General features: G+C 37.7%; 1 protein-coding gene across 1 annotated transcript in view; it reads left to right on the plus strand.

Moving 5' to 3' along the window:
• LOC150099822 (insulin-like peptide receptor) overlaps positions 1 to 13,355 on the plus strand; it is a 538,418-nt gene that overhangs the window by 282,976 nt on the left and 242,087 nt on the right. The window contains 1 exon segment of the mRNA XM_090403498.1: positions 9,265 to 9,397. Coding sequence (XP_090259624.1) covers positions 9,265 to 9,397 — 133 coding nt within the window.

Below are 13,355 nucleotides of genomic sequence, written 5' to 3' on the forward strand. Positions count from 1 at the left end.
AACTCTTTACCATCGTCATTCCTTAAAATCATTTTGCCATGTACAGTTTTTTTCTTGCTTGCAGCATATTGAAAGAACTGTTTGGGATTCTCTTTTGCTTGCATAGCTAGTTTCCTTTCATAATCGGCTTTTGCTGTTTTTACCACACTCGTTACCCTTCTAGCCTGTACTTTATACCGTTCGTGTGCCTGCAGGTCACCCCTTTCTTTAAATTCCCTCCATAGTTGTTTCTTTTTTTGCAGCTCAAGCTTAATGGTGTTATTCATCCATTTAACCCCTCCTTGTTTCACTATTCGGACCTTAGGTATACAATCAGCCATAACCTCTTGTAAATGCTCTTTGATCACTTCCCATGCTCTATCGACGTCCAGCCCTTGCAGTTGTACATGTCATGGCACTGATCCAAGCAATCTCCTAAGCTTGTCATACTTGCCAGCACGGTAATTCCACATATACCCTGTCTTAATCACAAATTTCACACCTTTAGCCACCTCCCAGGTCAAGACCTTATGATCACTCTCACCAATAGGTGGCAACATGGTCATATTCATTACAGTCAAATTCTCAGATACTATTACCAGGTCAAGCACTCTCACACCCCTAGTATTTTCAATTACATGCTGTTTCAGATAGTTATCCCTTAATAATTGAATAAAATCCATTTCCTTCTTCACATGTGTCCTCTCCTCCTTCCAATCAATGTTACCATAGTTGAAATCCCCCATAATAATTACCCTCCTTCCACTCATTTCATCAATTTGTTTATGCATACCATCTCCACCATCTATTCCATCACCTGGTCTATAGCAGCACCCAACTGTATATTTTATTCTGCCAGTATCAATCTCACACCAAATAGCCTCAAATGAGCTCCTTTCACTATCCTGCAATACTTCAATTCTCCTTGGCTGCAGTTCATCAGCTATCATCAATAACACCCCTCCCCCAATTTTATTCTCTCTGTCCCTCCTAAACATACTATAACCTACACATTCTATCCCACTAACTATATCATCTTCCGTCAGCCATGTTTCACTAATGCCAATAACCTGTGGCCAGGAAGAGCCAATCAAGGCCAAAAATTCTTCCTTCTTGTTCCTAATACTCCTGGCATTAGTATACATGAATTGCAGTGTTCCCTTTGTCCCACCCCTATCTTGATGCGTTATTCTAAATATCCCATTCCCATTTTTTGTTCTTATTGCTGGCTCAGGTACATTATATACATTTTTACACTCAACTGTCTCACTGATGTCTGGATATCCACTTCCCCCCCTCCTTGGTAGTTCTAGTTTCCCTGGTTCTGCATATCCATTTTCACTTCATTCAGCAACACTTTTTCCAGTCTCCGCACACCAAGTCCATTCAAATGCAGTCCATCCATCTTGTATAAGTCCTTTCGCCCATCAAACTCATTCCACACGTCCACAAATTCCACACCACACCGTCCGCATAACCTGCTCATAATATCATTTGCAATTATGGCCCTCCTTCTAAACTCCTCTCTGTCATACCGCGGTAACAGACTCACCATTCTCACTCTGTCACTCTTTTCTTTCGCTACCTTTAACAATACTTTCAAGTCCTCTCTCATAAAAAATTTATCACCTTTCAATTCATTCGTACCAGCCACAATTGTTATTTCTTTCACCCTCTGTTTTTGCACTCTAATGCTCTCACTTACATCCTTAAATTTCGCACCCGGCAAGTACGATTTAGTTACACTCCCATCTATTACTCCTCTTAATAACGAGTCACCATACAATACTCTCTCCTTCATTTCGGAAACTCGCCCACGCTGTTTATTTCCGTTAGCCTGTGCAAAATACATCTCCTTGCTTGTGGATATGTCTACTGTTATGTATTAAAGGCTTACTTACCCAGGTAAGTACAACACTATATTCAGTCCTGAAGATATTTTTAGGCGCAAACTTTGTTTGCTCTCACTGCGATAAAGGATTAAACTAAATTTAGCATAGTCTAACCTAGGGAAAAATAAACTTTCAACTTCAATTTGCTTACACTTGTTTGTTTACACAAGCTTTGTTTGCTTACACCAAGAATATAATTTCTTGGCATCTTTAATTTTTAGTATAACCAAGTGAAAAAACTTTCAGTGACTTCTCTTTAGCAAATGCATGTGGACAGTCACATTGAATACTACTATTATCAACCAATTTCTGTATACTAGATATTAACTAATCTCTCAGTAACCACAACTCTAATGTACTTCGGTCCTTGTGTGCTTTCTCTTACATACTACCTAAGATAGTTATCTCTCAAGAATTAAAAAAAAATATTTTCTTTACCCAAAAGCTATCTCTTCATTCCAGTCTATATTACTGTAATATCTCCCTATATGGGTTTATATTTTTTCTTTTACTTTTCTCTAAGGGTTATTTATTTCCAATACTGGGAGAACTCTGGAAAATTTCTTTAGAGTTAACGACTGCACCACCAGGGTTCTCCTTGTGGTATTAGATATATCCAAGACTTCCAGTAGAGCTTATTCTGAGATTATCCTAAAGCTTAATTAACTGTCATGGCTTTAATACCTTTACTCATAGGTGCATTACATAAAGATCAGGCGGTACACTTCTTTAACAAAACAAACATATTTATTTAAATTAAAAGGCAATTATACAAGATCATACAATATTAAAGGGTTCCCCTCTTAACTCTAATCTAAGCATATAATTTTAGCAATTTTACATTTGTACATACTCTGAGTCATGCAATATTATAACACTCAAAGAAAACTGTCAGCCCTTCTCAATACTAGGATTATATTCTTTATAAATTTTATAACAAGTATCTCCAACTATATTTGTGTACAATTAATTCTTAGATTTCCTTTCCAGTCTGGAACAATGAACTATATTAAGCACAAAAAATATCCCCTGGACTCTCAGTCAATTTCCCATATCTTAAACAAACACAACAAAATGTACTCGCATATCTTCATTAACACACAACTCTATACCCATTCGTAGTTCTTTCGCAGGTTCCATTGGTTGCCTATCCATTTCAGGCTTTGACTTCCGTACAGGGGTCCTGTCTTTACCGTTGTCTCACGTAGATGATTCATGGGGCTCGAAGCACATTTTACTGACGTTTCTGAGTCGGCCAAAGGTGTTACGTCTAATGCATGTTGCAGGCTCTCTCGCTGGCAAGGCATGCTGGTCCGTCTTTTCTTGCTCCTTTGATGGCTTCAGGGCGACCTTTCCCTACTTCAAATGGGCTGACGAACACAACACACGGCGAGATGACAGGATCCGAAGTTCTCTACTCTTTTTGCTGCAACTTAGATGACTTCCTGATTCCTCCGGTCCCTGGACTAAGGGACCCGAATATTGAGGCCCCGAATATTCCTGCACAAAATGGTCTTGACCTTCAACGTTAATGTTCACTTTTAATTCTCACGGAACACACACATACTCTTGTTTACAAAAAGCGGAACTGCTTAAGATCTAAACCCCCTTTTATAACACAGTCCTTGAAGCTTGCATCTGGCTGACTCCAAGCACTTACTTTGTATACAGTTCCTACATCAATACTGTACTGATTTCAAATGGTTTGCCCTTGAATCTTACAACTTAAGTATTTATCTGATATTTACAGTTTCTGTACAGACTTGCATGTTAATTTCTTGGAGTTAAACTACATGGGTTTCACAAGATTTACAATGTTAATACAGAAATATTAATCTTGTTTACAAGTTGTGACCTCTGTAAAAGTCGATGCAAAGAAGAGGAAAAATCCTACTGCATAGAATTTTACATTACCATAATGGGATCAAGGGAAGGCAGGGTGATAATCCTCAATTCCCTTGATCACTAACCCAAGTTAGTTATATATTTCTTTCACTACCCTTTACATCTGACTAAATATCTCTTCCTGCCAATTTCCACATCACACATACTGATCCAAAATCATTGCCACTATTTTGTATCTCCACCTTTTGTATATTTTGTATATTTTGTATATGCCACCTTTTGTATCTCCACTGTATGTGGACATAATTCTCCTGCTGTCATTAGCAGCATTTACATTCTGTTGCATATACATTCTACAGGAAAATAAAAATAACTGAACTCTCGGTTGGTGCGTAAAAGTAATTACTAAAAAAAGGGCCATACAGCTTGATTTCGACGATATAAAATTACTTAAGCAAAGTGAATATTAGATCCACTAATATCCAGGTAAGCTCTCTGGTCATTTTTACAAAACATTCATAGTTTCTACAAACATTCGGCACTGAAATAATGTTGGATCTAATATCCACTTTGCCTATGTAATTTTACATTGCTGAAATGAAGCTGTATGGCTCTTTTTTTAATAATTACTTTTACACACAGACTGAGAGTTCACTTACCAAAAATACATTTCTCTAACATTTGATTTCCTTAATACTGAATGAGAGTCTTTGCTCTTTTAACACTTTTGAGTCCTAGACCTATTGGGACTTAAAGAACCCTGTGTCCTGATCATTTTTAGCTCTATTTAAAAAGTCGAGTGGTAAATTATTGAATTAGGTCATTCAGTTTTTGAAATGCAAGGCATATTGCATAACATTATACATACAATTTGGGTAATATTCAGTTACCTTTTAGTATCTGCAACCAGGGTTGTCCAATATATAAGCACAATACTGTTATAGCAAATAAAAATTGCAATACGAATGGTGAGCAAGCAGATGATTAGAACACAAAAATTACTAGAAATATAGGCCAGAAGAGTGACTAGTATAGTAAGGAAGGCGAAACTGGAATATGAGAGGAGATTGGCCCTAAAATCCAAAGAAAATCCTAGGGAATATTTTTAGCAATGTGGCCAGTAGGAGGAGAAATGACTGTGAAAGAATGATATTGTGGGATAAAAATGGGAATAGAGTAACTGATGCAGAGGACATAGTGGAATTGTTCAATGAACACTTTATTGGAGTATTTCATCCTGGAGGAATCAGTTTTAATACTAGAGGGATAGGTAAGGTTCGAGGTTCAGAGGTACAGGAGGAGAGTGTGTTTCAAATATTGAGTACTCTGGATGTCAGTAAAGCTGTGGGACTGGATGGTATTTCACCACGAGTTTTGAGAGAATGTGCTAGGGAACTGACAGTCCTTTGACCTGGCTTTTCAATGAAAGTCTGGCTACTGGAAAGGTGCCCATGGAATGGAAGGAAGGTAAGATAGTGCGATTGCATAAGGGCGGTAGCAAACTGGAAGTGTCTAATTATAGACCAGTTTGTGTGTCATCAGTAGTTAGTAAGATCTTGGAGAAAGTAGTGAGGGACCGTATACAGCATTGGGCAGATGAGGGTAATGTTATCTGTGAGAGTCAACATGGATTTGTGAAAGGGCGCTCTTGTTTTAGCAATATGCTAGCCTTTTATATTAAAGTTACAAGAGCTGTCGATCAGGTAAAGGCATATACTGCCATTTTCCTAGACTTAGCAAAGGCATTTGACAGGGTGCCACATGATAAGCTGATATTCAAGTTGCAGCACATTGGTCTCGATGTCAGATTGGTCAACTGGATTCAGGATTGGCTGTCCCATAGGTATCAGAGAGTTGTGTATGGTGGAGCAATATCAAAGTGGCAGAAGGTTACAAGTGGTGTTCCACAGGGCTCAGTACTGGGACCTATATTATTTAACCTTTATATCAATGATCTTGTCCGTGGATAGCAAGGGGATATTCAGTTGTTTGTGGATTATGTGGTAGCCCTGCAAGAGGATTTGAATAAGCTAGACAGATGGTCAAATGAATGGGGATGTCAGTTTAATGCAGCAAAATTTAAGGTCTTGAGGTTTGGGAAACATCGATGGGATGCTGCATACTATATGGGAGGAGTTATACTGGAGAAAGTATGAGAGACAAGAGATCTTGGGTTGATGATTGATAGAAACCTTAAATTTAGGGGACATATTGCTAAGGTGGTGAAGGTAACACAGAGGATTGCTGCAATTATGAGGACACTGACCTGCAGAGAGAAAAGGGTTATCGTTCCGTTGTATAAATCTCTGATCAGACCACACTCGGACTATTGTTATCAGATTTGGTGTCCAGAATTTGAAGGGGATAAATTAACTGTGGAAAGGGTACAAAGGCAGTAACAAAGATGGTTTCAGTACTGTACCACGTTAGTTATGAGGATCGGCTGAGGGAATGTGGACTGCAGAGTTTGGTGGATAGAAGGAGAGGTGATATGATTGAGACTTTTAAACTGTTGAGAGGTGATTACAGGGTTGACACTGGGGAGTTCTTTCGCTTGGTTGAACAGCGGGAAGGAGTGATGGCAAGAGGCCATCCCTGGAAGTTACGAAAGGAAACTGTGAGCAAGAGGGTGAGGAGTGGTTTCTTTGTATGGAGGGTGGTTGAACCATGGAATGCATTACCTGAAGGAGTGGTGAGAGTGAGAACGGTCAATGAGTTTAAGGAGTGGTATGATAGACTTTGTGTTTCTCAGGGGGGGACCTCCCCTCGATGAGTCTTGATAGACTTTGTGTTTCTTAGGAAGGACCTCCCATGATGAGTCTTTTGACTCCATGGAGGCCTTAATAATAATAATAATAATATGTTGTAAAATAATGAAATATGTACTGTTTTATACATCAGTGCCTGTCCTCAAGATGTTTGTTTTACTTTTTCTGCACACACTTTGCATTTCCTCTGTCCTCTTCTTCCCTTACTTCCTGGAGTGATGGGCATCACATATGGAAAATGATTTCTTCCAATAAGACGTCAACTTTCCTGAGGAGCTGCACGTTAGTTAGCATCATTGTCTAGTCCAGCTGATATCACAAGACCTTCAACTACTGTTTCAACATATTGTTGTAATCAGATATTCTTGTGGATTTTGTTATATAATATTTTGTTCACTATTGCGAGATCCAGGATATGGATCAACAGTTTCTTCCACCATTTCAATTGACGGTGATGGAAGGAGCAATATGACAACAACGGATCACTACAATCCACTCCAACACACTTTTGTCTTCTGATGTTGACCTCTCACATCATTCTCCACCATCTCATCAGTATGTTTGGTGGACAGAATGTAGACATCTCAAACATCCCTCCATTTCACTGGTAGCAGGTGTTCTCCTCATCTTGATATTTGCTCTCCTTTCTTCACTTTTTTGTTGGAAAGCCTGTTTTGGCATTTCACATCTATTTGGCATAACTGTCCCGACAGCTTTGGTACCATTTTTCCATAAATGATCAAAGAGTTTTGGACTTAAAAACAATATATCCATGTAGATAATGTAGCCTCTGTTGTAATATGGAACATTGAAAGCAGAATTGAAATCTTCTTTATCAGTGCTCCCTGTATAGACTTCAGCCGTATTCACATATATCCAGATTTCACCTCACACAGCTTAAAATGTTTCATGCCATGTTTCTCAAGTTTCCTTTTTATGAATACTTTGAAGTGTACTCTTCCTCTGAAGCCACAAATCCCTTCATCAACTACCAGTTCTTCATCTGGAGTGTAGCAAGTTTGGAAATCATTGAGAAGTATTATTGAACACTGGACAGACTTTGTACAGAGGGTCCAGGATTTCCCTTAGGAATGTATGTCTCATTGTTATTGAGATGAAGGAAGGTCAGAATAGAAAAGAGATGATCACAGGATATCTGGAGGGAAGAGGCAAATTTTGAATCATAAACAGGTTTGGTAGACCAGTAATTCCTAATTCTGGGTTTCCTAACAAGGTCCATGTACAAAATAATTGCCAGAAAAATGTTTCATTTCAGATATTGTAACAGGTTCCCATCTTGAGAAGACTGAATGTTTAGGTAATGGTCCTTTCCTTTTTTTTCTGCTGCAAGTTGTTGTGCAGCATATCTGTTGGTTTCAGTTTTCATATCAGATATTACATTGTTATTTACAAATATTTCAAAAACTTGAAAAGGGGATAAATTTACATTGATGTTGGATGCACGAGATATACCAGGTACTGATGAAAAAAGGTATGTCTTGCATGGTATTTCATTTTTAAAGTTCAACTGTGCGTCATTTGGCTGCCGACTGCCACTTCTCCCCGATACTTGTATGCCATAACCTCGCTTGCGATCACGAACACAACTCGCTGGATGGCCTTGAATTCGGTCATCCCCTTGTTCGAAGTTCTGCATCACTGTCGCTTGACTTGGAGCTCACATTTGTGGGGAGATCTGTTTCCTCTTGTTCCGGATCATCGTCTGCCCAATCATCTAATTCAGATCCTTCATTATTGAGTATTTCCTTGAGCATTTGTCCTAATTCGTGTTCACTCAAGAACCTTTTGGCACCACTGGGTCCTGGTCTGTCCATGGTGACAGAGAAATTCAAACTGATCTCTCAAGTCACAAGGAGAGAGTCATGAATCCTGTATATTGTTTAGATTGGAGCATCCAGAGTTATGATGGCGCTATGTAATATAAATATGAACACATATGATCGTACGTGACACAGCTGATGGTCAGGCATTACGATATACTAATATATATTCCCTCTTTTATTGATAAAAGTTAACCATCCTCATGGATAATGAAGCTGAAGGTTCAAATTTGACTACAGTACAGTCTGATAATGAATTTCAAACATATATTATTTTCGGAATTTTTAATTTAGCAATGTATCTAATTTAAATACATCGATGGGATTCTGGGTTCACACGCAATCAGTGTCTATTTACATCAATAGGACTCAAAGTGTTAGAGTCTCTGCACTTTTGCCTTGAGGGAGCTGTTGAGCATTTGTGGATTTGATTCCGTTGGGATGGCCTGTATTAGGACAATCTCAGCTGATGCTTTTCCCTGGAATATAAGTGGTTCTGCTTAGTGGAAGGATGAGCCTCTCATTTTTATGAAACTTTCATAGTTTCTACAAACATTCAGCTTTGAAATAATGTTGGATCTAATATCCACTTTGCCCATGTAATTTTACATTGCCAAAAAAATGAAGCCTATGGCTCTTTTTTTTAGTAATAAACATCCCATTTAAAAAATCTTGCATTATGCAAAAAGTTTATATGCATTCACTGAATGAGGATATAGCTGCACAATATTTAAAAAAGCAATTTTTTAAAATAATCAATTATTTAATTGATTAATTAATTGTAGATGAAGAAAATGCGAAACTAGAAACTATTCAAACATGTAGCATCATTTATGTTTAAGAGCCATTAGGTTTATCTATTTTTTGTTGATTATTTAAGAACAAGAAAAAACAATAAATTATTCTGATAAATGTTCTGAAATTTGTTTTCTGTTTCAGGTAACGTAGTTACAATGAATGTAACCATTTCAAGAATAACACATGACTCAGCTTTCATTCAGTGGGATAGCTTTCGTAAAGACTTACCTGATCAACGATCACTCCTGGGATATGTAATTTATTATCGTGAGGCGTAAGTTTCCTGTTAAACACTACAGTTTTTTAATAAAGAATTTTTGTTCTTAGCAAACAAACTAGAGATAGTTTGCTTACTTGTTTGCAAAATCAAATATAGCAATTCAAATTTGAAGTTATAAAAAGTAATGCTGATGTCAGTTCAAAGGTGTGAATTGTAAGACACTGGATATGCAATATGTATCAAGAATGCAATTGCCATAAAAAGCAGTGAGAAAGATTGAAGAGATGAAAGTGGAGTTGGCAAAAATGAGGCAAGAGATTAAGTGTATGAGGAATGAACTGAGGAATGCAGATTTGCATGGAAGTGTGAAGAAAAATGGAACGAAAGATGATCTTTTGAAAGATATATCGAAAAATTCAAGAGAAGCCCTATATGGATATTCACTGATTAAGTGGGTGAAAAGGTGTACAACATTTGTTTTCTAGGAGATAGAATGAGCAGTGTGATTGAAGCATTGGATATGAGGAGTAAGCAAGCATAAGGGTTATAAAAAGACTTCTAATGGAACTATATTGATCAAGTACATATAATAAACAACTATGCTTTACCAACTAGTTTTACCAACTAAGGCTGTTGGCATCTTCAGGGTACATAACTGATGTAAGGCACTAAAAAGTAAAAAACTTTTACAAACTATAATCAACCGATTCAAATTATATTAGACAAAAGAACACAGTGCATACAAAACATGCATTGAGCATGCATGATCTCACTTGTTATTTAGGAACGTTCTATGGTTAGCACTGTAATTCAGTTCTGGTGAGTTAAGAGATCTAATAAGGGTCTTCCAGATCACGGGCAAGATTAGTCCTTGGTTCCTGTTAAGGTTTTGTGTACAGCGGGCAACTGCTGTGGCTTCTTTAATAAATTGGGAGTGGAAGTCCTCCTCTATATAAGGAATTGTGCTTCTATCCCACTGTATGACATGGTTCGTTCTTGAGAAGTGAAAAGCTAACCCCGATTTTTCTTCTCTCTTATTATTGACATCACCAATGTGTTCTTTTTGCCTAATTTCAAGGCTCTTTGAAGTCTGGCCAATATAATTCAAGCTGCACGAGCAGGGTATGTTGTAAACTCCAGCATATTTGAAGAAAGGATGGTTATCTTTTGGAGATCTTAAGAATTGTCTAATTGTTTCTGTAGGTTTAAAGGCCACTCTTATTTTATGTGGTCTAAGGAGTCTTGCAATCTTATTCGAAACTGTCCCTAAGCATAGAATGACGATGGTAGAAATATAATGTATGTCATCTCGTTGTCTTTGTGGGGGGTCAGAGAAAAGTATCTTGTGGACGAGAGTCTTCAAGGAAATCCATTCATGGTAAGGTTGTTAGATATCAGGGATAGTTCTTCCTGAAGGTCCTGTTGCTCTGTTGTAAGGAGAGAAGCACAGTTCTTATAAGGGTTGGTAGTAGCAGTTGGCACAAATGATTTGGTTGGTAACAAGAAGAATGTAAGGATGGGCACCAGGAAGCTGTTGAGAAGTGTGAAAGATAATAGTGTAGTAGGTAAGATAGTCAGCGTGTTGTGCAAATATGATGATGAATTGAGAAGGCAAGTGAAGATTATGAACGACATGGTAACATAGTTGTATGAAGAAAAGAGTTCATTCTGTGAATGTGTGGGATGAATTTGAGAGACAGATGAAGCTGTATTTTTATACAGCTAAATTTAAATGGGTGCTAGTGTGAGTCAGCTGAAGAAACTGTTGTTGCAAGAGAAAGTAATGACTGAAGTGAATGGAAGACCTGAGGAAGTAAAAGCTAATGTGAAAGAGCAGGAGAGTAGTATAGGATAGTTTGTGAATGGAGAGGTGAGTGACATGAGTGAAGAATGAGAAGGAAGGAACACAAGACAGACAGGGAAATGGGGAGGGAAGGATTGACAGGAAGACACTGTATGAGAATCATAGATGATGGCTACAGCAGTGGATGTGTGAGTGTGCCAGGAAGGATTAAGATAATCAGGGATATTGGGCTAACATTTAGGTCTGTGGAGAGGTGTAATGTGATGATAGACATATCTGAAAAGTGGTAGTGTGACTTGTTATAGAACCAGAAATGAGCTAATGTGTATGCTTACAAATGTCAAAAGTATTTGAAATAAGGGGAATGAAACTGTAGCATTGATAGAGTTCATTAGCTTAAAAATTGTCAGAATAAGTGAGATATGGTTGGATGAGGATCATGTTCTAACAGGAATAGAGATGAAGGGATATGTAATTTCATATGAAGATAGACAGGGCAGAAAGGGAGAAGGTGTGTGCTATTGATGATAGCAGAGTAGTTGAGCCCATTCAAGATGGAGATGTAAGGAGCAAATATTAACAGTGGTTTTGAAGCAGTATATCTGAAGTGGAGGTAGACAGGATGAAATGTTTAGTAGGGTTTTGCTATAGACCTAGTAATATGGAGAGTGGTGAGAAGGAAATTTTTGTCAAAATTTTTGTCTGGCTAATAAGAAAAGAGCGATCATTACAGGGGATTTCAATTATGATAATATATATATATATATATATATATAAAAAAGGTTTAATGACTATTACCGAGAGAAAAGATGACAAGATATATTTAACAAGATACTACTAGTTTACTAGTTTCGTTACATGAAGATCCTCAGGTATCATAATCAAAGAAGTATATAAAAAATTACAGAGACTTAAAATTGTACTAACAGAACAAGTATAAAAAACAGTAGCGTGTTTGAAAAAAACGCAAGTATGAGTTCCAAACAAACGAATACTACGCGCTGTCGCGAGTGCGCTAGTACTGAACAGAAGCAACGTGTGCATCATTTTTTTCAAACACGCTACTGCTTTTTATACTTGTTCTGTTAGTACAATTTTAAGTCTCTGTAATTTTTTATATACTTCTTTGATTATGATACCTGAGGATGTTCATGTAACGAAACTAGTAAACTAGTAGTATCTTGTTAAATATATCTTGTCATCTTTTCTCTCGGTAATAGTCATTAAACCTTTTTTTTTATAACATTCCAACCGAGTAAAAATGAATTTTGAAAAAAAAAAAAATATATATATATATACAAGGGACGTCCAGAAAGTAAGTTCCATTTTTAAATATTTTCACTGCAGCACTGCGATCGCAATGGTTCGCATGCGTGCTGAGTTTGTTGATTCCTTAGCAAGGCGTTGGTGCCATTTTCAGACATTCTCACAGTGCGTACCCTTTCTGGTATGTGTTTATAATGTCTAAGAAAATTGAATTGCCCGCTGCATGTAAAATCAAATCGCCCGCCGCATGTGAAATTAGGTCAGTTATCCATTTCTTGAATGCAAGGAACATTAAAGCAGCTGAAATTCATTGGCAAGTTATTGAGGTTTATGGAGAACATGCAATGAGTGATTCAGTGGTACGAAGATGGGTAAGACTTTTTAATGAAGGAAGGACAGGTGTGCATGATGATGAACAGAGTGAGTGACCCATCTTTAATGACTAACGATTTGGTGTGTTCGATTGAAGAGAAGATTCAACAGAATAGGAGATTCACTATGATGTCACTTTTTCTGCAATTTCTAGAAGTTTCACGTTCATGTCTTCATGAAATTGTGTCGGAGAAACTGAATTATTGGAAGTTGTGTGCACGCTGGGTGCCAAAGTTGCTTACAGAACAACACAAAGTGAACAGCTGGGCAGTGCATTGGAATTCTTGTCACGCTACCACGAGGATGGTGATGCTTTCCTGAGCAGACTTGTCACCAGGGACAAGACTTGGGTGTTGCACACAACTACTGAATTGAAACAGCAGTTCATGGAGTGGAAGCACACCTCATCACCAGTGAAGACGAAATTGAAGACAAAGGTTTCCACTCGGAAAATCATGTACACTGTGTTTTGGGACAGACAAGGAATTTTGCTGGTAGACTTCTTGGGTCAAGGCTCCACAATCAACATGAGTATGTACTGCCAAATCCTTAAGAAACTGCATCGTGCAA

This window comes from Typopeltis vanoorti, chromosome 14, assembly GCF_054136105.1.
Source record: "Typopeltis vanoorti isolate ZY-2024b chromosome 14, IOZ_Tvanoo_1.0, whole genome shotgun sequence".
Taxonomy (NCBI): domain Eukaryota; kingdom Metazoa; phylum Arthropoda; class Arachnida; order Uropygi; family Thelyphonidae; genus Typopeltis; species Typopeltis vanoorti.